The sequence below is a fragment of the Amblyomma mixtum genome, chromosome 5, assembly GCF_055824585.1.
Source record: "Amblyomma mixtum isolate Tamu chromosome 5, ASM5582458v1, whole genome shotgun sequence".
Taxonomy (NCBI): Eukaryota; Metazoa; Arthropoda; class Arachnida; order Ixodida; family Ixodidae; genus Amblyomma; species Amblyomma mixtum.
Window position 1 is genome coordinate 109,419,860 of NC_143016.1, and position 25,237 is coordinate 109,445,096.

General features: G+C 48.2%; 1 protein-coding gene across 1 annotated transcript; it reads left to right on the plus strand.

Moving 5' to 3' along the window:
• Positions 1-306: 306 nt before the first annotated feature.
• On the plus strand, positions 307-24,659 carry LOC149343342 (uncharacterized). Its single transcript, XM_089542368.1, has 7 exons — positions 307-371; positions 18,904-19,123; positions 20,565-20,614; positions 21,459-21,664; positions 22,067-22,187; positions 22,635-22,698; positions 24,535-24,659. The coding sequence occupies exons 2-7, from the start codon at positions 18,979-18,981 to the stop codon at positions 24,633-24,635; spliced, it is 687 nt and encodes a 228-aa protein (XP_089398494.1). The 5' UTR covers positions 307-371; positions 18,904-18,978; the 3' UTR covers positions 24,636-24,659.
• Positions 24,660-25,237: the final 578 nt, after the last annotated feature.

The following is a 25,237-nucleotide window of genomic DNA, read 5'->3' on the forward strand; positions in this document are numbered from 1 at the left end:
CTTATGTTTATGAAAGTTTTGCCCATTTGTTTTACATGGCATTACATTCACCACACGAGGGACCCCACGTGCTGGGAGATTTATGCGTGCCTCGGTCGCCAAAACGAGCGGCTGACGCTAACGGATGATTGTCTAGAAGCTTCCCTCTTCTTTCACTCCCACTTCCTCCCTTCCTGTACGGTGCGGTTCGGGGGTCCACCGAGATGACAGAGAATTTCCTTTCCTCAAAAAGCGTAGCGTTCAAAGTGCAAGGCATCGCGCCGAACGGGTGGTGGCGTTCCTGCCTTCCTGTGGTTCGGGTGTCCACCGAGATGACATAGAATTACTGCGCCATGCCTTGCCCTTTGAACGCACCGCTTTTTGAGGAGTGAGTGAGTAGAAACTTTATTGATTTCTAAGATTTAGCCTGTGGTGGAGGTGTTCTTCAAGTCTTCTCTTCAAGTCTTGAGGTTACCTCCTTAGCCTTGGGTGGTCCCCTAGTCCAGGGCTTCACTGAGTCTGGCCACCTTGCTTGCGTGTGCTATGAGTGCCCTTTGGGCCTCTAGCTCGCAGCTGGTGAGCCGGCTCTCCCTTTGCTTCGCACTTGGTGTGTCGTGTTTGTGGAACGATATGTTTCTGTCGCATTCCCATGTTATGTGGTATAGTGTTGGCCTCGCTTCACACCAAGGGCATGTGGCGCGGTATTGTGTCGGGAACATCTTGCTTAATATATATAAGTTGGGGAAGGAGCCTGTCTGTAGCTTCCACCATTTTGCGGCTTCTTCCTTGCTTAGCTCTTTGTGTGGTGGGGGGTATTTGTATCTTAGCCCCCTGTATAAACTTAGTGTTTCAGAGTACCCAGCCCCTAGGCTAGTCCAGAGCTCCTCCGGGGCTTGCGACCCTCCAGCTCGGATAGTAAGCCCTCGAGCTAGTTCGTCCGCCCTTTCGTTGCCCCAGACCCCCGCGTGGCCTGGTATCCAAATTATGTTATGTTTCTCTCTCCTCCCCGAGGGTGTCCCCTCGCTGAGGATCCTGAGTGTCGTTTTGCCTACCCTTCCTTTTGTGTAGTTTCGACACGCTTCTTGTGAGTCTGTTAAGATATTCAAGGGTCTCCCCCTTCTATCCCCCTCCCTCATTGCTAGGGCTATCGCTATCTCCTCCGCCTCTGCTACATTTGATGCCCTGGCCGTGAGGCTCGTTATGTGTTCTCCCTGGTGGTTGACGACTACCGCCACCATTTTATTTCCACGGGGAAGCGTCGGTGTATACGTTGCTGTCCCTGTGCCCTATTGTTTTTTCATAGTATTCTGCCCTGGCTCTCCTCCTGCTGGCATGGAGGTTTGGGTCCATGTTGCGGGGGATGGGTTGTACGCTTATGTTTCTTCTTAGTGCGTCTGGTATGTTTGCCCTGTTGTGATGGTTCTCCGTCTCCCGACCCAACCTAGTCAGAAGTGCTCATCCGGTTCTTGTGTCGCTGAGTCTTTGTTGTGCCTTTATTTGGCATTCACTCAGCTCTTCAAAAGTGTTGTTTAGCCCTAGTTGCATTAGCTTCTCGTTGGACGTGTTCCTTGGTAGATGTAAGGCTATCTTGTACGCTTTGCGAAGGATAGCTTCTGCTTGCTCTCTTTCAGCTTTGATGGTTACGTGGTATGGTAGTGAGTATGTTATTCGACTGACTATCAGGCTGTTCACCAGTCTGATTGTGTCTTCTTCCTTCATGCCATGCCTTTTGCTGGCTACTCTATTTATCATTCGGCCTACTTGCTCCGCCGCTTTGCGTAGCAGGCTGAGTGTGTGGCTGCATTTCCTGCTACCTTGCAGCCACATACCGAGTATTCTTATCATTCTTTGTTCCGGTATGTTCTGCCCTTCTAGTTTCACCTCGAGGTTAGCCTCTGTAGGGTGCCTTCCTACTCTGAGAAGTTCGGACTTTTCGGTGGAACACCTTAGTCCCCTCTTCTTCATGTATCCTTCAATGCAGGTGGCTGCCGCTTGTAGACTTTCTTCTTTGCTTCCTAGCGAGCCTTCGCTGGTCCATATGGTGATGTCATCCGCATACATTGCGTGTCTGATTCCTTGTATCTGGCTGAGCTCTTTGGCTAGGATGATCATTGATATGTTGAACAGCACTGGTGATATCACTGAGCCTTGTGGAGTTCCCCTGCATGGTGTTTGAAAGACCTCGCTTCGTAGGTCTCCCAAACCCACCGTTGCAGTTCTGTTTGTGAGGAAGCTTCTCACGTAGTCGCGTGTTTTCTTTCCGCAGTTGGTGGCGTTGATGCCTTCCATGATTGCTGCGTGGGATACGTTGTCGAAGGCCCCTTTGATGTCCACGGCCATGACTACGTTTTCCCCTTTGCTTGGCATTGTTTCTAGTACTTCTTCTTTGAGCTGAAAAGAAAATGGCGCAGTAATTCTCTGTCATCTCGGTGGACACCCGAACCGACCGCTAAGCGCGCCGCGCGCGGCAGGAGCGGGAGTTAGGCCGCGCTTGGTAGCTGCGGCCTCGCTACGCGACGGCGCAAGTTGGAGCCCCGCTCTTGCAGCTGTGACGTCAGACCGCTAAGCGCGCCGCGCGTGGCAGAAGCAGGAGTTAGGCCGCGCTTGGTAGCTACCGGCCTCGCTACGCGACGGGCTGAAAGTGCAACTGGTATTGCTTTCGCAATAAAAGAAAGGGTGGTCTGCGTCCTTTTAGTGCGACTGTAATGTTGTCTCGAGACGCGTTGAAGGAGCAATGTTAATGAATCCTCTTTATTAGTGGCGAGGTGAATTGTCAATTTAATGAACCTTAATGAACAGCCTGTGTGAACAGGCCGTATTAATGAACCTGTGTGAACAGTCAGACCACGTGCTCCAGACGAATGAGAGGAAAGAGAGCAAAAAAAAAAGAAAATCGCTGCCTCTCCCGTAACCGAGAGTAGAGTAAGCATCAAATGTTTACGGGCATAACACGAAGCGTACTCGGACACGACGAGACGCAGGCCTGACAAGAATGTATATGCAGCGCGTTCGAAACTGTCTAAGGTGCGTAGAGGCGAAAGCGTTTTCCGCACCACTTTGCCTATGTGACACTGGTGACGTCCCCACTGGATTACGTCACACATAACTGATGAGGAAGTAATGACAAATTACTAATTAGTGACTAATTAATGATTAATGACTGAATACTCATTAACTGCTAATTAATGACGCTTAAACTTCGCCTTTAGGAGTGGAACGCGACAGCGTGCTGTAGCGCTGCCAGGCAGTCCACGGAACGCCACCACCCGTTCGACGCGACCTTGCCCTTTCAACGCGACGCTTTCTGAGGAAAGGAAATTACGGAGTAATTCTCTGTCATCTCGGTGGACACCCGAACCGCACCGTGCAGGAAGGGAGGAACGCCACCACCCGTTCGGCGCGAAGCTACCGGCGCTTGTATGCCGGTCCTGTAGGAGTGCCTAGAGAGTCTCGTTAAATCTCGTTAAATCTCGTACGGTGCCCGGATGCTCTCGTTTCAGTGCCCGGATGAGTGGAATTCAGTTCCCGGATGTTGGCTCTTGGTCTCGGCGTGACGTCACCACACTGCCGACAACCGGAGCTAAAAGCATTTCATGCTGAAAAATTGGCGGGGGCTTAGCTTTGGTTAAGCCTGGTAGGTTGCGAAAGCGCGCAGCGCCTCTAACTGAAGGAACGCAGTGCGCCGCGTCTACAGGTCACGCGTGGCTACCGGCCGCCGCTGCGCGACGACTGAAAGCGTCTTGGAACGCAGTGCGCTGCGTATACAGGTCACACGTGGCTACCGGCTTTTTGATGAAAGGAAATGGCGCAGTAATTCTCTGTCATCTCGGTGGACACCTTAACCGCACCGTAAAGGAAGGGACGAACGCCACAACCCGTTCAGCGCGATGCCTTGTTGTTGCGACTGAAAGAAATATAACTTGTAGAACACCGCCGGGCTCAGGGGGGCACTTTGTTGACCTAAAGTGCGGTGAGGCGAAAGCTATACGCGGTGTTGCTGCTTGTGTCACTGATGTGTGGTTAAGGTGTTAAGCTTCGCCTCTAAGAGTGGAACGCGACAGCGTTTTGCAATGCCGTCAGGGAGTCCACAGAACGCCATCGCCCGTTCGGCTCTACGCCTTGCTTGGCGGTAAATTGGTTTTTGAGGAAAGGAAATGTATCTGTCTCACATATCTCGGTGGACACCTGAACCTCGCCGTAAGGGAAGGGAGGAAGGTGGGAGTGAACGAAGACACCGTATTCACTAGACGCGCCTTTGTTCATTCCAAACCGTCGGGTGTGGTGGAGCGATCGCGTCTTCGGTAAATTTGTATTTATTGTAATGTATTTATTTCCTTCTTTCTTCCTTCCTTTCTTTTTTCTCTCTTTCTTTCTCTTTCCTTTTTTTCTTTCTTTTTCTCTTTCTACCATTGTTTCTTTCTTTCTTCCTTCCTTCCTTCCTCCTTTCGTTTTTTCCTTCCTTCTTTCTTTCTTTCTTTCTTTCTTTCTTTCTTTCTTTCTTTCTTTCTTTCTTTCTTTCTTTCTTCCTTTCTTTCTTTCTTTCTTTCTTTCTTTCTTTCTTTCTTTCTTTCATTCAACGGCGGCTAGCATACACGCTCATATCAAGGAAATAATTGCCACAATAATAGACCGGAAGCTGCAGCTGAAGCATTGCAAGGTGTAACGCGCAGGTAAATAGCAAATGGGCCTCAGTAATTATGAAATGACAATTAGTAACTAATAATCATTATTATAAGTACATCTGTTACTTGCCTGTCTTTATCTGTTTTCCTTTAAAAACGCAAGACAGAAATTTGAATTGATTTGGGCAGTTCCCTTTCTGTGAAACTAGCGTGTGGAGCTCTCGTTTGCTTTTTACCCCCAGCTCTGAAAATAATTTAAGGCCCATTGAGAAATTAGAAATAAGTGATAGCGTAATCAGCCACTTACATTTCTGCATACGAGTTAATTCCCATCTATGCAGAAAGTCATTCTTTACTTTACATTCATAGATCCCTGGGAGTCATCATACCCCTCCTGACAAAGTTCTGTAGTAGTGCGGCGGTTTAACGATGCACCACTGGCCCTCGATGTCTGGCGCTACAGGCTGTGGGTCTTGTGCGACCCAGGTTGCTCTTCTCGTGCGGCCAGTCATTAATTTAGCTAAGACCTGCCAAGGTGGGCAGTTTGGTCGCTATCGGATGTGGAGGTTGGGATGACGCTGCAAGGTCACGGGGCCTAGGTGCACCACCTGCCTCGTATCCTAGGTGGCACTTTGGAGACCACCTTCCTGGGCCATACACGTAATTTTTCGCTGACAGCGCTGACACCGACCACGTCAAAAACTTTTGAGGAAAGCAACTACGCAGTAACTGTCTCACATACCTCGGTGGACACCCGAACCGCGCCGTAGGAAAGAGATAAGGGAGGGAGTGAAAAAAGAAAGGAAGAAAGAGGTGCCGTAGTGGAGGTCCCAAATTGGTTTTTGACGAAAGGAAATGGCGCAGTACCTGCCTTACATATCTCGGTAGACACCTGAACCGCGCCGTAAGGGAAAGAAGGAAGGTAGGAGTGAAAGAGGAAAGAGAGAAAGAGGTGGCGTAGTGGAGGTCTCCGTAATAATTTCGACCACCTTGGTATCGTTAACGTGCACTGACATCGCACAGCACACGGGCGCCTCTTGTGTTTCGCTTCCATCGAAACGCGGCCGCCGCGGTCGGGTTCGAACCCGGGTGCTTCGGCTCGGTAGACGAGTGCCTTACCACTGAGCCACTGCGGCGGGTCGGCTTCGGCCGCTTATCTGTTTTAAGGCGAAAGCCTTTAATGCCTCATACTGTCGTTAGCAGATGCGTCGGCAGCCGTGTCGACAGACGCGTCGGCAGATTTGTCCGCCTTTCGGCGTCACTACTTAAAAAGAAACTGCCCCGAGGGTGGGATTCGAACCAGGGCCTTTGGCATTTGAAGCGGAGACGCTACCACGAAGGCTCAAGGTTCGAGCATGAATAAAGGCGCATCTTGTGAATGCATGGGTTTCATAAATAGAATAAAAGGAATAAAGTCAAGAAAAGGAAAAATAAAAATGAAAATAAAATGAAAATAAAACAAAATGAAAATAAGGCATGCAAATAAAAATAAAAACAATAATGTAGAAAAGGAGCAAAAACATAAAAACAAATAGTGCGCCTGGAAACGCTTTCGCTTTGGAGCACTTCAGAGAGCCAAAGTGCCCCCTGAATTTTTTTTCAGCAGCGTAGCTTCGGCGGACGTGGTTGTTGCTGCGACGTGGTCTTTTAAAGCGAAAGCTTTACTACTTGCACTTTCAGCCTTAGCCGTGGCGCGGCGGTGCCACCACCACCGGCGCCTAACGGCTGCGCTCTCCGCTAGGAGCGCAACAGGTGCTTTGTGACGTCACGCCGAAGAGAAGGGCGACCGACTCGCGCCGTCGCAAGCCGCAGCGGTGCCACCACGGCGTGGCCTCCGCGATCGAAGCGCGCTTTTGAGCAACGGCGCGCGCCGCCGCTTAGGCTTAGGCTTAGAAAAACTTTATTATATCAGATAATCAGGACGGCGGCCTCGCCATCCCGTCCTTGTCAGACGGCCGAGATCCCTTGGGACCGGGCGGCTTCGAAGGCATATCTGATGGTCTCTTTTTGTTCTTGGAGGTCCTGGCTGCGTAGCAAAACCTCCCATGACTCCTTGCAATTCACTAAAGGTGGGCATTGGGCGCATGCCCACATCATATGCGCTAAGGTGGCTCGTTCTCCACAGGCCCTACATTTCCCGTCATTGAAGCCGGGCATTAATCTACTCAGCGCGGCTGGATTCGGAAAAGTGCCCACCTGCAACTGCCGCCATGCTACTTCCTCCTTCTTGCTCAGCTTCTTGTGCGGTGCGGAGTATTCTCTTCGACTGAGCATGTAGAACTGTGTGATATCGCGGAAAGAGTATAACCGCTCGTTTTTTGAAATGTATCCATCCTCGGACGGAGTCGGTGAGATCGGCCGGAAGGTTAGTCCTCGGGCGAGCTCGTGGGCTCCCTCATTGCCTTGAAGAGTTTGGTGCGCAGACGTCCAAAGCAAGAGGATTGGACTCTCAATTTTTCCGTTCGACAGTATGCGTGCTGCCGCTGCTGATATTGTGCCTAAATCAAAATTGCGTATCGCTTCCTTAGAGTCGCTGATGACCACCTTTATGTCTTTTTGTTGTGTGAGCGCGAGCGCGATGGCCGCCTCTTCTGCCGTAGTGACCGTAGCTCTTCTGATTGTGCAGCTGCTTACTAACCGGGCGCCCTCCTTTGCGACCACTGCTACCTTCGCTGTTCGTCCGTGGTACTCCGCCGCATCAGTATACACGACGTCCTTGCGCCCTGCATATTTGCGATGCAGCATTTCTGCCCTGTCGTTCCTACGTGCCTCATGAAAATCGGGATGCATATTCCGTGGCATAGGGGGGATTATTATTTTCTGCCTCGCTTCAGCAGGAATTCCCACCTCAAGTTCTTTTGTCTGCGTGGGAGAGTATCCCAGCTGCCTTAGGATATACCTACCCGTCTTCGTGGTTGTTAATCGATTGAACTGCGCAGTAAGCGCAGCTACTATAAGCTCGTCTACGGTATTGGATACTCCTAAGGCCTGCAGTTTTTTTGTCGGAGCCCATTGCTAAGTCCCAGAGCTACCTTGACACTTTTTCGTATGATTAACTCTAAGCCCTTACGGTCGGAGACGGTGAGTTTTAGATACGGCACAGGAAATACAATCCTGCTTATTACAAACGCTTGTAGTAGCCTAAGCAGATTGGCCTCTTTTACGCCTGCCTGCTTGTTGGCGACTCGTCGAATAAGCCTACTGGTGTGCTGCGCGCTACGTTGGATTCTTTCCAATGCTTGGGAGTTATATCTTGTCGACTGCACGTATAGCCCCAGTATGCGCATGCAGTCCACCCGTGGGATTGCCTGTCCACCTACCTTAACAGTGATGTTCGGTAGGTAGGTAGGAAAGACTTTTATTGCTCTAGAAAGGTGCTAGTAGCAGACGAGAAAGAAAAGGTCCATCTTCCTTCTTCTCACAGGGTCGGTGCCCCTATTCCAGGGCTCCGCTGAGATTCGCTGTTCGTTGGGCGTGCTGGATCAGACCTTGTTGGCAACCCAGATCGCCGCTGGAGAGCCGGCTCTCCCACTGTTCTGCACTCGGGTCTTTGCGAAAGATGTCGTTCTTACTGCATTCCCACGTGATGTGGTACAACGATGGTTTGCTGCCACACCACGGGCAAGTGTCCCGATATTGCGTCGGGTAAATCTTGCTAAGGATATGCAGGTTTGGGAATGTTCCTGTCTGCAATCTTCGCCAATACACTGCCTCTAGTTGATTTGGATCAGGATGAGGTGGCGGATAGCGGATCCGTACCCCCTTATAGTAGTTGAGAATGTCTGAGTACGTAGGGCTGACTCGGTCGGGTAGATCGTCCGATTGGGAGGAAGCTCGGCTTGTATACCCTCGAGCTACCTCGTCGGCGCGTTCGTTCCCCGCTATGTCGGTGTGTCCTGGCACCCAGTAAATGCTATGTGTGACTTTTGGTGGGGTCGCGCTCTGGAGGAGCCGGAGCGCGGCGCGACCTATGCGGCCGTCCATGTAGTTACGGCACGCTTCTCTCGAATCTGTAAGGATGGTAAGGGACATGTTGCTTCGATAACCGGCTACCGCCGCTAGAGCTACGGCCAGCTCCTCCCCTTCGGTTACCGTGCAATCCCTCACTGAGGCGCTAGCTAATTCCTTTAAGTTCGAATCAATAACTACCGCCACTGTGCTGTTATGTGAGCTTCCTGTATACGGAGCCGCGTCCGTGTATACCGTTGTGGATTTTGTAGCTAGATTTTGTTGTACATACCTCGCCCGGGCTGCCCTACGGGCCGCATGCAAGTTGGGGTCCATGTTCCGGGGAAGAGAGCGAACCTTTAGCGTCTGGCGAATTGCGTCCGGTGTGCTCGCAGTACGATTCTCGAATTCCGCTGTTCCGCCTAGCCCCAGTCACCTAAGGAGCGAGCGCCCAGTAGGAGTCTGCTGGAGCCTAGCTAACCGCGTGACCAGTTGGGCTTCTTTGATCTGGGTTGCGGGAGCTGGGTTGCTTGTGTCGAGGCAATATACCTAGCCTGAACCTCGTCCAGTAGTTGGTCGTCCGTTCCCGAGTAGTTGTGTATCGCTTTGTGAAGCTGTTGTTTTGCCGCCGCTTTGCTGTTGTCTGGGCCTATCAAGTGGCGAAACAACTGTCATGTTCGGGCAGTACCTATGTTGCGGTTTAAGTTATCGCACACGCTGTGGCAGTTCTGGCGTGTGAGCTCGAGCGCATATTGTTCGATCTCCATACTGAGTCCAGCTATCTGCTTCCGCAGACGTCTATCCCATTTCCTAGTTGCGAGACGGTCCTCCAAGTTTTTCTTTTTGTGCCACATGTTTGCCAGCCGACGGTCTACCGCGCATGTGTTTTGCTCAGCCTCAATCTCATCGGTAGCCGCCTGCACGTCCCGTATTATTTCGCGGCCCCAAGCACTTCTATCCTCTATTCCATCCCCGGGGTCTCGGCATTCCCGGAATCTGTCCCAATTTATGAACTTGACCTTGCTTGTTTTCCATGTGGTTGGTCCTCCATTAACAACAATTTCTATGATGTTGTGATCGCTTCCTAGATTTTCCAGAGTGTTGCACCACGTAGCATTGGTACCCTCTGTGACCATCGTAAGGTCTGGTGTTGTGTCGTCTGATATACCGTTACCGCGTCTCGTTGGAAGGTATGGGTCTGTAATAAGGTCGAGGCTGTACTTTTGAATATCCTCCCAAAGCCTATTGCCCTTCGCATTCGCAGTTTTATACCCCCACGCCTGGTGACGCGCATTGAAGTCCCCCAGGATAAGAAGTGGACTGGACTTCGCTTTCCCTTTTGCAAGTCCAAATAACTCTCCGAACGTGCACCTGGACTGTCTTGGATTGCTATATAGATTGAGTATGAAGACGCCCGTTTCCTGCCGTTTGTCCGGCACAAGCTCGACCAGCACGTGATCTGTGTGTGTGTACCCTGTGTCGTGTTGTACGGCCGTAACATTTCTTCTTATAAAGGTGGTCACCCGCGATTTCTCCCTACCGCTGGTGTACGCCCTATAGCCGGCTAATTTTGAGCCCTCCCCTGTTTCTTGTAGGGCGAGTACCTCCGGCCGATCTCCCGCTGTAAGGAGTAATTCTAATACTGCCCTTTTCCGCGTGTATCCTCTACAGTTCCACTGCCAGATAGTTGTTTTATTGCGGCGGCGGCCACGACCACGGGCGCCTAACTCCTGCGCTCTCCGCTAGGAGCGCGATTGTGGCGTTACGCTGAAGAGATTTAGGCTCGACTCACGTCGCTAGAAAGCAGTAGCTGTGCCAACCACCAGCGCCATAACATTGCTTCGCGGCGATGCCGCCTACCACTAGGGAGGCTCGTCGTAATGCGCGTAAAAGAGAAGTGCGAGCTACAGAGACAGAGGAAGAGCGTGAAACAAGACTCGCTAAGCGACGTGCCCAGTATGCGGCTCGGCGAGAACGTGCGAGCTACATAGATTAGCCAAGTGATTGTTTAATTCCCCTCTATCTGCACGCGGCAGCGGTGGTGGTGGTGGTGGTGGTGGTGAAAACATTTATTCAGAAGGGACAAGAGGTGTTTGAATCACCCCGTAAGGGACCGATCCTTGCAAACACTATGTGGAGGTCCCTAGTTTGGGACCCCAGTGGCGGTAGCCGCCCGGGCTCGCCCGACTAAGGCTTGTTGGGCCTGTAAGTAATGGCAGCCGAGCAGGGTGGCCTCCCAGTCCTCCCGGGTTGGGTTGGGGATGGGGGGAATGGCCGGGTTGGAGGGGCAGGCCCACACCATGTGATAGGTGTCCGAAGACACCGCACCACAGTGCGGGCAGTTGCCGCTAAAGGAGGGGTCGAAATGTTTTAGGGCTGCCGGGCCAGCAATGTATTGGTGAAGAGGCGGAAAAGGAGCCGCTCATCCGCCTTCTTGAGGCCTTTACATGGGCTCGGGTAAAGGTGATGGCTATCTTGATAGTAGGTTGTGATATCTTTGAATGTATAGACCGGATTAAAATCGGGTTCCTGATCAGGTGGGGAGGAGAAAACATCCCGGTGAGAGAGCGCGCGGGCGGCTGCGTCTGCTGCCTCGTTTCCTGCCAACCCCTGATGAGCAGGGGCCCATATAAGGTAACGGTGTGCGGGGTCCGTATCCCGTATGTAATTTTGGTATATTCGATAGGCTAGGAAGGGAGTGCAGCCTTGTTCGACGTTCCGACAGGCCCCTCGCGAGTCGGTGATTATGTATTTTGAATTGGAATGTGAGGCCGCGAGAGCAATCGCGACCTCTTCTGCTTATGTTGCACTGCGGGCTCTGAAAGTGAGGCCGTTAACTGTGTTGCTGTTGTGAGCTACCGCGGCCGTGTACCATCCCCTGTGGTGAGAGCCGGAGGCGTCCACGTAGTATACACCTGTTTTGTTGCCATAATATCGGGCTAGCGCTTCCGCTCGTGCCAGGCACCGACCATTATGGTCTTTATGAGACATGTTTGCTGGAAGAGGCCGCACGTGGAGTGCACGTATCAACAGTTCTGGGATGGGAAACCTGTCTTCCATTGGAGGGGTGTATTGGATATGGAGTCGAGCAAGAAGGCGGCGACCCGACTCCGTTAGCGACAAGCGCGTGTACTGGTTTGTAAGGTGCGCATCCCGGAGCTCCCGGAAAGTATTCACCACCCCAAAGGCCATAAGCCGGCTGTTTGAAGTAGTGATGGGGAGGTCAAGGGCACGTTTAACAATTTTGCGAAGGATGACCTCAAGGGCGTCCTCCTCTTGTTTCCGTAGGTGGAGATAAGGAGTCGAATAGAGAATTCGACTAGTTACGAAGGCGTTTGCCAGCCGCAAGGCATCCTTACTTCGTAACCCTCCGCGTTTGTTGGAAACCCGGCGGACCATGCGGCCCACCTGGTCCCCCACCTTACGGAGTTTGGCCAATGTAGTGTCTGGCCGCCTGTGTTTGGGCTCGAGCCAGTAGGCAGGCCTGTGCAATTTCCTTTTCATCCTTCTGCCAGTCACAACAACAACAACAAACCGTCGAACTGGCATGGCGGAGCGGTTAGCGTGTTCGTCTCGCACTCTGGAGACCCAGGTTCGATTCCCCAACTAGAACAATTTCCTACTCGATTTTATTTATTTATCTGGTGTGATTAGAAAGGTTAATTAGGCTAACTGGTTAATTAAGCAATTAACTAAACTCAGTCCCACTGAATGGAGCATCACTATACCATCCCTTTAATTGGTTGCATGGTTACTAGCTAAAGTACAATTGGCCCCGTTTGAAATTCGTGCACTGTGACGTCACGACCGTTTCGACCAAGTGAAAAGCGTGGCATTTCTGTCGACAACTCTTGCTTGCAACGATGAGGCATTAAAAGGCTTCTGCTTTAAAACATAATCTAGAGCTGGTATGACGTCACAGCTTGAGCTAAGCCTGGCTCGAGCTAAGCCACAACCACTGCCACGCGCAGAAGACAGTTGAAAGATGGCAGAGGCAAGACTGAAAGAACAGACGCGCGTCACAACCGCATCCGCCGAACCTACGGCGCCGGCTTTAGCAGAATTTGCACCGTCTCCCTTCCTTCTCTCGATACCTCCTTTATCCTTCACCTTACGGCGCGGTTCAGGCATCCATTGATGAGTGAGACAGATACTGCGCCATTTCCTTCCCCTAAAACACCTCGGCTGTAACAGATACCACTATCCGAAATTATTTTACCCGCCGCAGTGGCTCAGTGGTAAGGCACTCGTCTACCGAGCCGAAGCACCCGGGTTCGAACCCGACCGCGGCGGCCGCGTTTCGATGGAAGCGAAACACAAGAGGCGCCCGTGTGCTGTGCGATGTCAGTGCACGTTAACGATACCAAGGTGGTCGAAATTATTACGGAGACCTCCACTACGCCACCTCTTTCTCTCTTTCCTCTTTCACTCCTACCTTCCTTCTTTCCCTTACGGCGCGGTTCAGGTGTCTACCGAGATATGTAAGGCAGGTACTGCGCCATTTCCTTTCGTCAAAAACCAATTTGGGACCTCCACTACGGCACCTCTTTCTTCCTTTCTTTTTTCACTCCCTCCCTTATCTCTTTCCTACGGCGCGGTTCGGGTGTCCACCGAGGTATGTGAGACAGTTACTGCGTCATTTGCTTTTCTCAAAAGTTTTTGACGTGGTCGGTGTCAGCGCTGTCAGCGAAAAATCACGTGTTTGGCCCAGGAAGGTGGTCTCCAAAGTGCCACCTAGGATACGAGGCAGGTGGGCCACCTAGGTCCCGTGACCTTGCAGCGTCATCCGATAGTGACCAAACTGCCCACCTTGGCAGGTCTTAGCTAAATTAATGACTGGCCGCACGAGAAGAGCTACCTGGGTCGCACAAGACCCACAGCCTGTAGCGCCAGACATCGAGGGCCAGTGGTGCATCGTTAAACCGCCGCACTACTACAGAACTTTGTCAGGAGGGGTATGATGACTCCCAGGGATCTATGAATGTAAAGTAAAGAATGACTTTCTGCATAGATGGGAATTAACTCGTATGCAGAAATGTAAGTGGCTGATTACGCTATCACTTATTTCTAATTTCTCAATGGGCCTTAAATTATTTTCAGAGCTGGGGGTAAAATGCAAACGAGAGCTCCACACGCTAGTTTCACAGAAAGGGAACTGCCCAAATCAATTCAAATTTCTGTCTTGCGTTTTTAAAGGAAAACAGATAAAGACAGGCAAGTAACAGATGTACTTATAATAATGATTATTAGTTACTAATTGTCATTTCATAATTACTGAGGCCCATTTGCTATTTACCTGCGCGTGACACCTTGCAATGCTTCAGCTGCAGCTTCCGGTCTATTATTGTGGCAATTATTTCCTTGATATGAGCGTGTATGCTAGCCGCCGTTGAATGAAAGAAAGAAAGAAAGAAAGAAAGAAGGAAGGAAAAAACGAAAGGAGGAAGGAAGGAAGGAAGAAAGAAAGAAACAATGGTAGAAAGAGAAAAAGAAAGAAAAAAGGAAAGAGAAAGAAAGACAGAAAAAAGAAAGGAAGGAAGAAAGAAGGAAATAAATACATAGAAAAATAAAGAAAGAAAGGGAGAAAGAAGGAAAGGAAGAAAGAGAGAAAGAAAGAAAGAGAGAAAAAAGAAAGGAAGAGGTGAAGAAATAAAGATGTACACGCTGTCTGTTCGTTACTGTAAACGGCAAAATTATGTTCACTTAAATTGAATGAAACGGAGAGGTAGGAGAGGTCATCGGACAGCACATAACGTTATAGTTATTCACTGAATATCAGTATTCGGCGCATGCCATGAAGCGAATAAGGTATCGGCGGCTAAATGAGGAAGTAAACCATTTCATGACTTAGGTTATTATGGAAGTCACTCTGGGTATAGCTAAATGTAATTAAAGGAGCTGATATTTAAGAGTGTCAGCGAGCGTACCAGTGAAAGAAGACAGAATGATAAGTTCTGGTCTGGAAAGTGTCAGCTGGATACATTTATTTGGCTGAAGCGAGTTCATTCTGTAGTATACGGAACGTCACAACCTAAATATTAAGAAGGAACATGCGTTTTAAAAAAATATGCGTACTCTTCTGATGCCAGAAATCCTTAAATGGGCTAGCGAAAGCGAAAAAGTTTTCAAAAATAAGTTGGCATCAGGAAAGTCCTCCACGTAATTTTTTCCATAATAGCATGGAATCTGTTGATTAAGATCTCAGCAAAAGATGCGAAGAACGCGAGAGGAGTTTTTGTTTTTGTTGAATACAATAACTAATTTAACATTTTTTCACGAGGATTTATAAGCAATTTGACCGTAGTAAGACTGATGCAGTTCCAGGTTTCACCTTGTCATCGTCAGCGCGATCACGCACTTTAGACTGAGGCAACCAGCCGCTGCTGCGATTCAGGGAAATTATAACGCATTATAGCGACATCCACCGCCTTTTCCCGGCCCCTGCAAAGGGGCTGAGTAAGACGGAGGAGCGAACTTTAAGGCGCCTGCAGACAGGTACTCTACTCTGTCCTGCAATCTTAAAGCATTACGATCCTAACACGGATGGGCGATGCCCGCACTGTGGGGAGACCTGTGATATCTTCCACATGGTGTGGGCATGTACTCAAAATCCCCACCTCCCCCCTTCCCCTACTCCTTCCAGAGAGGCATGGGAGACTGCCCTCCTCAACTGCTCCTCGCTTGAGTCCCAAAGGGCTCTGGTGAAACGGGCGAGAGACGGGGCATTGTCATGCGGTGTCCCGGACTAGGGACGCCGACCATGTAGCGGGGCCACTGTGTGGCTCCCAAACTCTATTTCAGTAATTAAAAGTTTTCACCACCACCACGTCAACAACGCATTTCAGGAAGATGAGAAGGCAGAATATATGCAGATGTGGGTGGTCTCCGACAAACCTATGTGACTCATGCGGGGTCGTTGAATCTGTGGACCATTTCCTGCTCTACTGTCCAAAGTTCGCACTTCAGAGAAAGATTTACCTGGAGGTCCCTCTCTCCAGGTTAGGGCTCCCGTTATCTCTGCCAGTGTTGTTATCGTTCGGAGCGAGCGCCAAAGGTTTTGCATTGAGTTCAATTTGTGGGAATCTCCATGATTACATAATTGCAATTGGTAGGTTGATTTGCTAACTCCTTTAAAAGTCTCGGAGTTTTTTCTTTAAATGATTATTATTCTCGCCAAAATGTTCTTTGTTATTTCACTTCAAATATTATTCTGTCGTTTTTCATGAATACATTTTTCAAAATTCACGTTTAATCCTATGAAAATTTTCTTATGTATACCACTACACCTTGGCCAATCCCCCCACGTGGGTATGTGCCATTATAAAGAGGTGAAGAAGATGAAGAAGAAGAAGAAGAAGAAGAAGATTCACGCGCGCCTCTCCGCTTTGCAGCTCGGACCGGAGGTACTTCGCGCTTCTTCCCAGTAACCTTCTCGTGTCCTGCAACCTAATTCGGAAGCCTTCGAGGAACAGTGCATGCCGCAACGAGTGAGTCGTGAAATGTTTTGATTCATGGTTTGGGGTGTTCAACGTCCAAAAGCGACTCAGCCTATGAGGGGCACCGTAGTGCAGGGCTCCGGAAATTTCGACCACCTGGAGTTTTTAACGTGCTCTGACATCGCGCAGTGCACGGGCATCTATAATTCGCCTCCAACAAAATTAGACCACCGCGGCCGGGATCGAACCGTTGGGTCAGCAGCCGAGCGCCGTAACCATTAAGCCACAGTGGTGGCCAAGAGATAGGAAATGGTTTTTTCAGACAGCTTGTTTACCTTTCTGCGTCCATAAACTCCTCCAACGGTAGACCGATTGAATGCCAGCCTCAGCTGGTATCAATCTTCCTTGTAGGGTTCCTGCCAGTCAATCAACACGGTAAGCCTGGAGAAGATGGTTTAGGAAGGTAAGGGTAAGAAAAGGCCTTGTATCGTTGAGACACTAATTAGGGGATTCACTGGCGATATGAGTTTGGTAAATATTTGTAAGGCGAAAGTCAGGTCTGGGATGTAATAAATAACTTTATAAATGGCTAGTGAGTGCGCCGACTGGCGCTCTTCTCGTGTGGAAAGTACCACTAGGCTTGGAGATTGCGATGCGGTTTGATTTCTGCTCTAGATTCATGTCTAATACTTCGAAGGAAGGTGCTTTTTCTCTGCTGTCCTTTACAGAAGAGTAGTAGCTAGTGCAGAAGACTTCACGAGATCCATTTTCAGTACCCGCATTGTCAATTACCGCTGATGCAAGGCAGGCTCCGCATGTTCGGTTATACGATGGGGCTTTAGTATCTATGTAAATGTAGTCTGCCGGCGAAAACCAGCGCTTATCCACGGTGCAAAACTAGCCATGAGTTTCATTGAGCTTATGGTAATAAATGCATGCTCCGTGTACACTCTGAAGTATATCCGAGAAGAAATCACACCTATGGCCATCCGTTAAATGCCGTATATAACGCTCTCGTATTGCAGGCTTGGGGAATGTTCTGACTTCTATCTATAGCTTATATTCTTTAGATGTACGATAAGAGGAGATCCATTACTGCATCTGCTTGCAGTTAGATAAGGTCACCTTCACGTTGGTTGGGGTCTTGCGATTTCTGAGTTCCTCTCAATGATGCGTAGTGAAACTCTAGCCGGTCTAGGCACGCTTCACATGTCGTACCGGTAGGGTAGGTGTTCGTCACTGCCTAGTCCATCATCTCAATGTCCATCGCTTTTGTCTAAGATTACTGTTGGCAACAGATTGCGTTCCTATATTACATGCGATGGTGCACTACAAACACCTTTGCCAATTTAGTTCATACTACTTACCCGGATTCTAATACATTCTAAAGAAACAAGGAAAGAAATTGCAGGCCGTGTTCTGGTTTCTACGGATGACCCATGGGAGAGATTTGCACTTAGGAGACGAAAATGGCTAAAAAGCAATAAAAATCGACGGGTCACTTAAGCCTCGCCTCCAAGAGTAGAACGCGATAGCATTATTAGATTACTTACATATTGCATACTCAGTTAATTATTTCATAATTATCATACTCATAATTACACTTGTACGTATTCGTATATGTCAGACACTTAGGCAAGTCAAAGACCAAAACGAATTCACTAGGTCCACCTTTTTGCAGCCTGAATCAACGATTCTTCGTGGCCTATGGGTAGTTTCCAATTTCGCAAACCATGCGTCGTCGGTTCGTTTCCCACCTAATTCACCCAAATCTCCTTTGCCGCCGCGGTGGCTCAGCGGTTATGGTGCTCGGCTGCTGACCCAAAAGACGCGGGTTCGATCCCGGCCGCGGCGGCTAGAATTTCTTTGGAGGAGAAATTCTAGAGGCCCGTGTACTGTGCGATGTCAGTGCACGTTAAAGAACCCCAGGTGGTCGAAATTTCCGGAGCCCTCCACTACGGCGTCTCTCATAGCCTTAGTCGCTTTGGGACGTTAAACCCCATAAACCAAGCCAAACCAAACCAAACCAAATCTGCTTTTCATTGTACTACCATTACATTACATATGAAAGCAATTCTTACACGTTTGCGGCCGATTCCAATGCTCTTGCACTGATTTACGTGACTTTTTGTATTTATTTCCTTCCTTGGGGGATTTTCGCGTTACAACAACAACAACAACGGCGACGGGAGTGCTACGCAGGGAGCAAGTCGAGGACTTGCTCTCATTGGTTGACTTTGGCGTTCCGTCACGACCTCTGGCGACCAATCCTGAACTAGTGTGACAAAGCGCGTGGCTTTCCTACCAATGTCATTTCTCTCACCCTCGCGTTAAGAACTGCGCAATATGGTGCCGATTTCTCTTTCTGCTCATCACACACTACGGTTAAAGGGCAACTTAAGCTGTTTTAGAGTTCGATGAGTTTAAGGTTGCCGAATGTGCAAAATGTGCAGGTAAAGCCTGCGAAATCGTTTTGCTCTAGCATTTGAAATAGTCGCGTAATCGCCGAATAAAGTTGTCTTTGGCGTTCAGCTTCTCTGAAGTGCACAGCGACGGGCAGAGGCCCCGATAGTGACGTCAGGTATGACGGCACTACGTTTCCAGCGAAGAAACGGTTATTCCATGGAAGAAAACCGACGCCATCGAAGGTGAAGCTCACGATGCATTGTTTGGCGCCATCTGACGACGCCCAGCAGCATGCAGGCGTAAGCAGCGGACATCTGAAATTTCGGCAACATTGACGTCACTGCCGAGTTTCCTCGCACTTCTCCACCGTAGTGAGGAGAAGCCTGAACATCGTCGCGGTTTTAATCGACGATTATGTCACCATTTTAAACGCTAGTGCAAAAATAAATTGCATGCTTTATCTAGAAGCTTGATAGACTCGAATTCTTGAATAACCTCGAATTCCTTTCCAGGCAACACATTCCCAATCACAAGTGCGGCCAAACTTATTTACGACGCATTCTACTGCCAAGATTTGGACGGCGCCGATGAGTGCAAAAGAAGGTGGCGCTATGTCCCCGGATGAGAGGAGGAAGTTACTAGAGCGATCCTCGGACGACTCTGTGCTCACCGGCTGGTACAATGTCGTCAACTGGATCCTCCATTTCATCCTCGCTGATCCAATAGACGCCAGTGAGTTCTCACGAACGCCTAAACACATCTTTTTATTCTCTTTTTGAGAGCTGTACTTTCTCCTCCAGTTTTCAAGTTATAGAGAGAGCATATTGGCGATAGGAGCAACTCATTCTATTTCGTTCATTAGCAAAAATATGTTCCAGAAAGAATTGCAAAACATGCATTCTGGCAAGACACCCTCCACTACATGACTGCAGTGGAATCTCTCGCCACCCTCCACTGCAGTCATGTAGTGGAGGGTGTCTTGCCAGAAAGCATGTTTTGCAATTCTTTCTGGAACGTATTTTTAATCTCTCAGAATTGTTGTCAGCCCTTTTCTTTTTTCTGAAGTGACACGCCATCTTTTTAGCGTGGATAAATTCAAAGTGTTATTATAAATAAAATGGCCCCATTTGTCGCTTCTGATACACCAAACGAAAAAAAAAAAACAGTTTAACGAAATTATCGTTGACAACTAACAAAGTTAAGAAATTGAGAAACTTGAGCGAGCACTGCGAGCATTGTACGAGGTCCACTGAAACTGTAACATGACTGCCATCACAGTGTAGCTAAGCTGAGCAGGAACTTTGGAACAAGTATAGTGGCAAGAGAGCTTGATTAGATGCGTTTTTCTTGATGATGATGGCACTGGATCATGACTTTCGCAACAAGTGGGCACTTTAATGAAATATTTCGTCATGTACCCCTCCGGTGTGATAGCAAAACGCTGTAGGTAATCATATTTCCGTGGCTGCGCTCTTAATTACACAAATATACCCAGCATTATGCCAGTGGAGGGAAAGTATAGAACCGAGTCGCAAATATAACAAAAATATTTCGTCACTGGCTCACTGTTAAGATCATGATTTGTCATTTCTCGTGTCGACAGGTTTTTCTTCTGCTTTGCGGCATTTTTCGGTCGTTCTGTAGATTTTTTTGCAGTACTTTTCTATACCTTTATAGAATTTTCCTGTAGCAACGACAGAAAATTTTCTGCTATGTCTTTCGACTGGGATTAAACAAAGGTAGATGCTTTTGGAATAAAACTACTCCGGTTGACATGTGCATGTGGCTTTTAACTGAACTAAACTCAGGCTCCTTCTGCGTGTGAAATGAAATGATGCTTAATGGATGTTAGAATTTAATATTTACGCACCGGCGTAAGTGTAAGCGAATTGATATTTTTCTGAAGCCTCCACAGGAGGGACTCCAAACACATGCTAGCATAACTTATATAACCAGCGCCATCAGAAGGTGGCACCGGTTATATACGGGCGACGTTTTTAAACTTCCTTCTTCTTAATACTGAAGCTTCGCTGCTCATTCAATGATAGCTTGGCGTTTGATAAGATTAATTAAAAGATAGCGCGACAGGAGGCACGCGCCTAGAGCTGTGCATCGTTAACTGCCTGAAACGACGAAGGGAATACTGAGTGTTCTTGTTTTCTCGTTTCTGTAGCATTCCTGAAGCAAGTCAGCCAGGCCGACGTGATAGAGTCAATAGATCTGGTGAGTTTGCGGGCGAAGCAAGATTTATGCAACCTCTTGAATTACACGGCATAAGTTTGAGACTTTATTTGTCTGCTTATGTGCTGGAAAACACCCAGGTGAGAAAACTGCGACTAATGATGCCCGTCAGACTTAACGAAAAACTTTTGGCATAAATTGGTAAATTGGTTTTTGAGGAAAGGAAATGGCGCAGTCTCTGTCTCGCATATCTCGGTGGACACCTGAACCGCGCCGTAAGGGAAGGGAGGAAGGTAGGAGTGAAAGAAGAAACAGAGAAAGAGGCAGCGTAATGGAGGTCTCCTCCGGAATAATTTCGACCACCTGGGGATCTTTAACGTGCACTGACATTGCACAGCACACGGGCGCCTCTTGTGTTTCACCTCCATCGAAACGCGGCCGCCGTGGTCCCTTTTTTTTTTGCATAGCCGTAATTAGATTTGAGTTAGGCGTTTCAGCTGGGAATCTGTGCCGTTCTTGCCATGTATTTAGTTGTTGGAGGTCACTGTTCTCATTCATGCAGCAATATGTAATAGTGTGTCCGCGGGAGAGTGGTTGTGCTGAACGAGCTAAAGGCTCTCCTGTTTCTTTAACCAACACCAGTTGTGCCATGCCCTCTCTCTCCCTCCGCAAGAGAAGCTATACTGAAGGCCCAATACTGCGTCTTTGCGTGTCTAGATAGATTAGGGAGCAGAGGTAAATGATACAGACTGTCAAGTAGCCTGAAGTGGAATCGGTTATCCCGTGCTCCATTCCTTTCGAAGCAATACACAGCTCCTCGCATAAGGAGGAGCGAAACACATCCCAGTTAACGTTTCTCCCCGTCCTGCGGTCTCCCAATCCGCAGTACGTTCGCCACGAGCCGCAGGTGGCGGTGCTCTACGCCACGGGCATGCTGTTCTTCGCCGCGGGAATCGTAGGCGGGGTGGTGTACCCACTGGTGCGCCGGCGCGGTTTCTGCGGAGGAGATCGAACGCAGGACCTTAATGAGAACATGCGGTGCATACTCCAACTGTACACGGCTGCTTACATTGTCGTCCTCGCCTGCATCCTGTGAGTAGTGCGCGCAGAAGCACGCGCTCCTTTATAGACACGAGCGCGAACACGCAAACACACGTACGCAAATTTTATCCTTCTGCTCATGAATTACGGGTAAGCTGGTTCGCTCATTGCATACAGACTAACCAATGACAGAAGACGGCGGACCCGGGAGCAACGCTTACCTCTATGTAGTGTAGGATTCGTCATGAGGTCTAGCAACCTTAAAGAATAAACTCTTTGCTTTTTTAGGTCTTAGTGCGACGCAGTGCAATGTGACAGGCTTGCTTACACAAAGTAGAAGCACCACGTGTTTTCTTTTTCCCGGCACCTAAGCTCAGACAAGTATCTAGAATTCCCCTATATATATTTTTATACCATGATAAAGTTTGATGTTGGTTTTACCGCCTGTTTCAGGTTGGGAGGCATGCTGATGCTGGCAAGTATCTTCGAGTTGAAGCAGTCCTCGGCAGAGCATCACAAGGGATTTGCGGAATACATCAACTCTGTGAGAATGTTTTTCCTTGACATGGCAAAGGTGAGTGCATCGTTTCAGATGTTCTTTGCTGGAGCGCCGGATAATGTACAAAGAGACAAAAAAAACATGCTTTTCTTTTTGTCTTTTTTTTATATCATTGCTGGCTGTGAGTGCCTGTGGCTCAGTATTTCTCTAAAGTTTGTCGTTTATCAGTGCAGTAAGTTGTTAGACATCGGTAACAGCACTATGTGAAGTTCCCTGATTTGAAAAATCCCTGTAAAATCAACGATGTCTTACCCATCTTGAAAATAAAAATGCTTTAGCTAACTGCAATCAACTAGTTTGCTGTATCGATGCAAGCTTTTGACTCCTCGGAGGTTAAGATTTATTCATTCTCCACTAGTGCCATGCTTACCATATAAATATGCTTTCAGTTTGAACTTGTTGCCATAGTTTATCTGGTTGCAACATTTTCTGGTGTCGACCTCAGTCATCGCTTGTTTACAGGTAGCGAAGGAACAGGGAGATGAGAACGTCAAGTACCTGAACGAGCTCCATCGTACATTGACGGGTGAGAATCATCATTATCATCAGCCTGACTACGCTCACTGCAGGGCAAAGGCCTCTCCCATGTATCTGCAATTAACCCAGTCCTTTGCCAGCTGCGGCCACCGTATCCCCGCAAACTTCTTAATCTCATCTGCCTGCCTATCTTTCTACCACCCCCTTCTACGCTTGCCTGCTCTTGGAATATACTCCGTTACCCTTCAGGAGTAGCACTTATCTTGCCTTCGCAAGATAACCGTTGACGTGCGAGCATTTACCTTGAATCCTCAACCTCTGTTTACTTTGCACAGACGCCGTGTAAATTAAATGCAATCGATGTTGTGTAGCTGTTACCTCTTAAAGACTCAAGTCTTTATCATCATTCTGCAGCTGTGGCGTACCCATGCTATTCTTAGTTTAATAGAAGTATATCGCTTGAGCATGCTTTGCGTGGAAAAGCACTTGTTAGCTGCCACTTTCGCCAGCAGATTTTTTTTCCAGGTCACAAAATAGACTATACCATCGGTTGTAGCGCATGAATAACGCATTTCACAGTAGTGACAGGCACTGATTCTGAAAAACAGATACCGAATATTGAGGTTTGTCCGATGACAACGATTACCAAAAGATACCCACGAGGAAAATTGCCAGCCTTAGGAATATGGATACTGCAAGCTGCAGAGCTGAACTTAGTTTAAAGTCGTCGTTTGTTTGAGTGCACCAAGCAGCTGCAGGTTTAAATAAAAAAAAACGGCAAAAGTGTTCCAGAATTGGCCTCCGCAATTTTTGTAGCCCAAAAAGATCAGTAGCTTTGTAGTGCATGCTTTTCCAAGCTAGCTAATGAGTAAGAGTTGCACTCAATCTCGAGAGAAAAAGCAAACAACTACAACACGAACAGTGGGCAGAAGCCAAGGGCGTGGTGACATGGTGGTAGCGTTGGATTAAGTAGCGCCGTACCACGCTTCGAGGCGCCACTGCTACACACGCCTCAGCAGAGCGGGAGGCCCCGCCTCCTCGCTAAACACCACATGGTATCATAGAGTTCCTAATTCAGTGTCATGGTCCGCTTAGGGCAGCTTCTTGGCTGAGTAGGCTTCTCTACTGCATGAACGGACACTGGCGCGAAAAAGTATCATGTTCTGGATATCACGACGTTTCAGCTGCAGTTCCATCGCTGCCGTAAACACAAAGACCACGTGATGTACCAGTTTTTCGCTCAACCTAACGCAACATCACAACTGCAACATGACCACCATTTTTTTTAATAAATAACCTACAGCTTGCGTTTTTAACTGACAGTTATGTTATTTAAATACCGTTGCTTTTTTAAGTGGTGATATCATTGCCTTGTGCCACCGCAGCTCTAAATGCGACTATAAGAGTTAATTACTGATCAATCGAGTGCTTGTGGTTAAAAAATTCTAAAATCAAATTTAATTGAAACTGACAGCATAGAAATAGCACATCACAGCACCAAAAAAAAAAAACGGTAATTCATCCTTAGATACTCTTAATAACCAAAAACAAAACCGAAACCTCTATTCTGAAATAAATGTTGAAAGAATTCCGCATAATTTTTAAAAATAAAGTCGAAAAATTCAACTCCTAAGTATACACGGTATGTTGGTTCTCTGATATTAAATGAATGGCGCCAGCGAGTATAGCCGGTACAGTATTGTAATTGCTGTAAAAACTTCTCGGGACATGGCAATCGAAACCCGAGTTCAGTTATATCTCTTACATTTCATTACATTTCGGGAAGTCGCGCTAAATAAGTCTTGTTTAAAAGCAGACTGAAACGATATTAATTATTGTTTTGCGAACGCACTTCGTAATCTTTTGTATTATCTCCGCACTGCAGACTTCAGCATGGACCTCAAGAACCACTTGCTTCCGAAGATTAAAACAGCCACAGGGGCTGCCAGTGGTCTTATGAAAGCTGGTAAGTGCTCGACTTGTTAAATTTCAGCGTGTGCTTGTAACAACTATTGTTTTTAAACTGCCCCAGCGTGTATTTTCACAAATCGCAGCATGAGAAAAGGCGCTCAAAGATATTGCCAAAAGCTGACTGTTTCTATTCCCGATTGGCTAGTTGAAATTGTTTTCAAATGTCTAAATCCACCGCTATACCCCTGCCATGGATGTGTCACCATTTTTCTCGTTCTTGAAAGCTCGCACAGGAGACGTCTATGCGGGAGAGAACAGCAATCGATGTGCCTTTCATATTACCGCTTCGCTTTATAATATTTTATAACTGTTTATACAAAAAAAGTTATAAAATATTATAAAGCCAAGCGGTAATTATGAAAGGCACATCGATTGCTGTTCTCTCCCGCAGAGACGTGTCCTTTTTTTTATTTTATATCTATTTATACACTCCGCCGCGGTGGCTCAGTGGTTATGGCGCTCGGCTGCTGACCCGAAAGACGCGGGTTTGATCCCTGCCGCGGCGGCTGAATTTCGATGAAGGCGAAATTCTAGAGGCCCGTGCGCTGTGCGATGCCAGTGCACGTTAAAGAACCCCAGGTGGTCAAAATTTCCGGAGCCTTTTACTACGGCGTCTC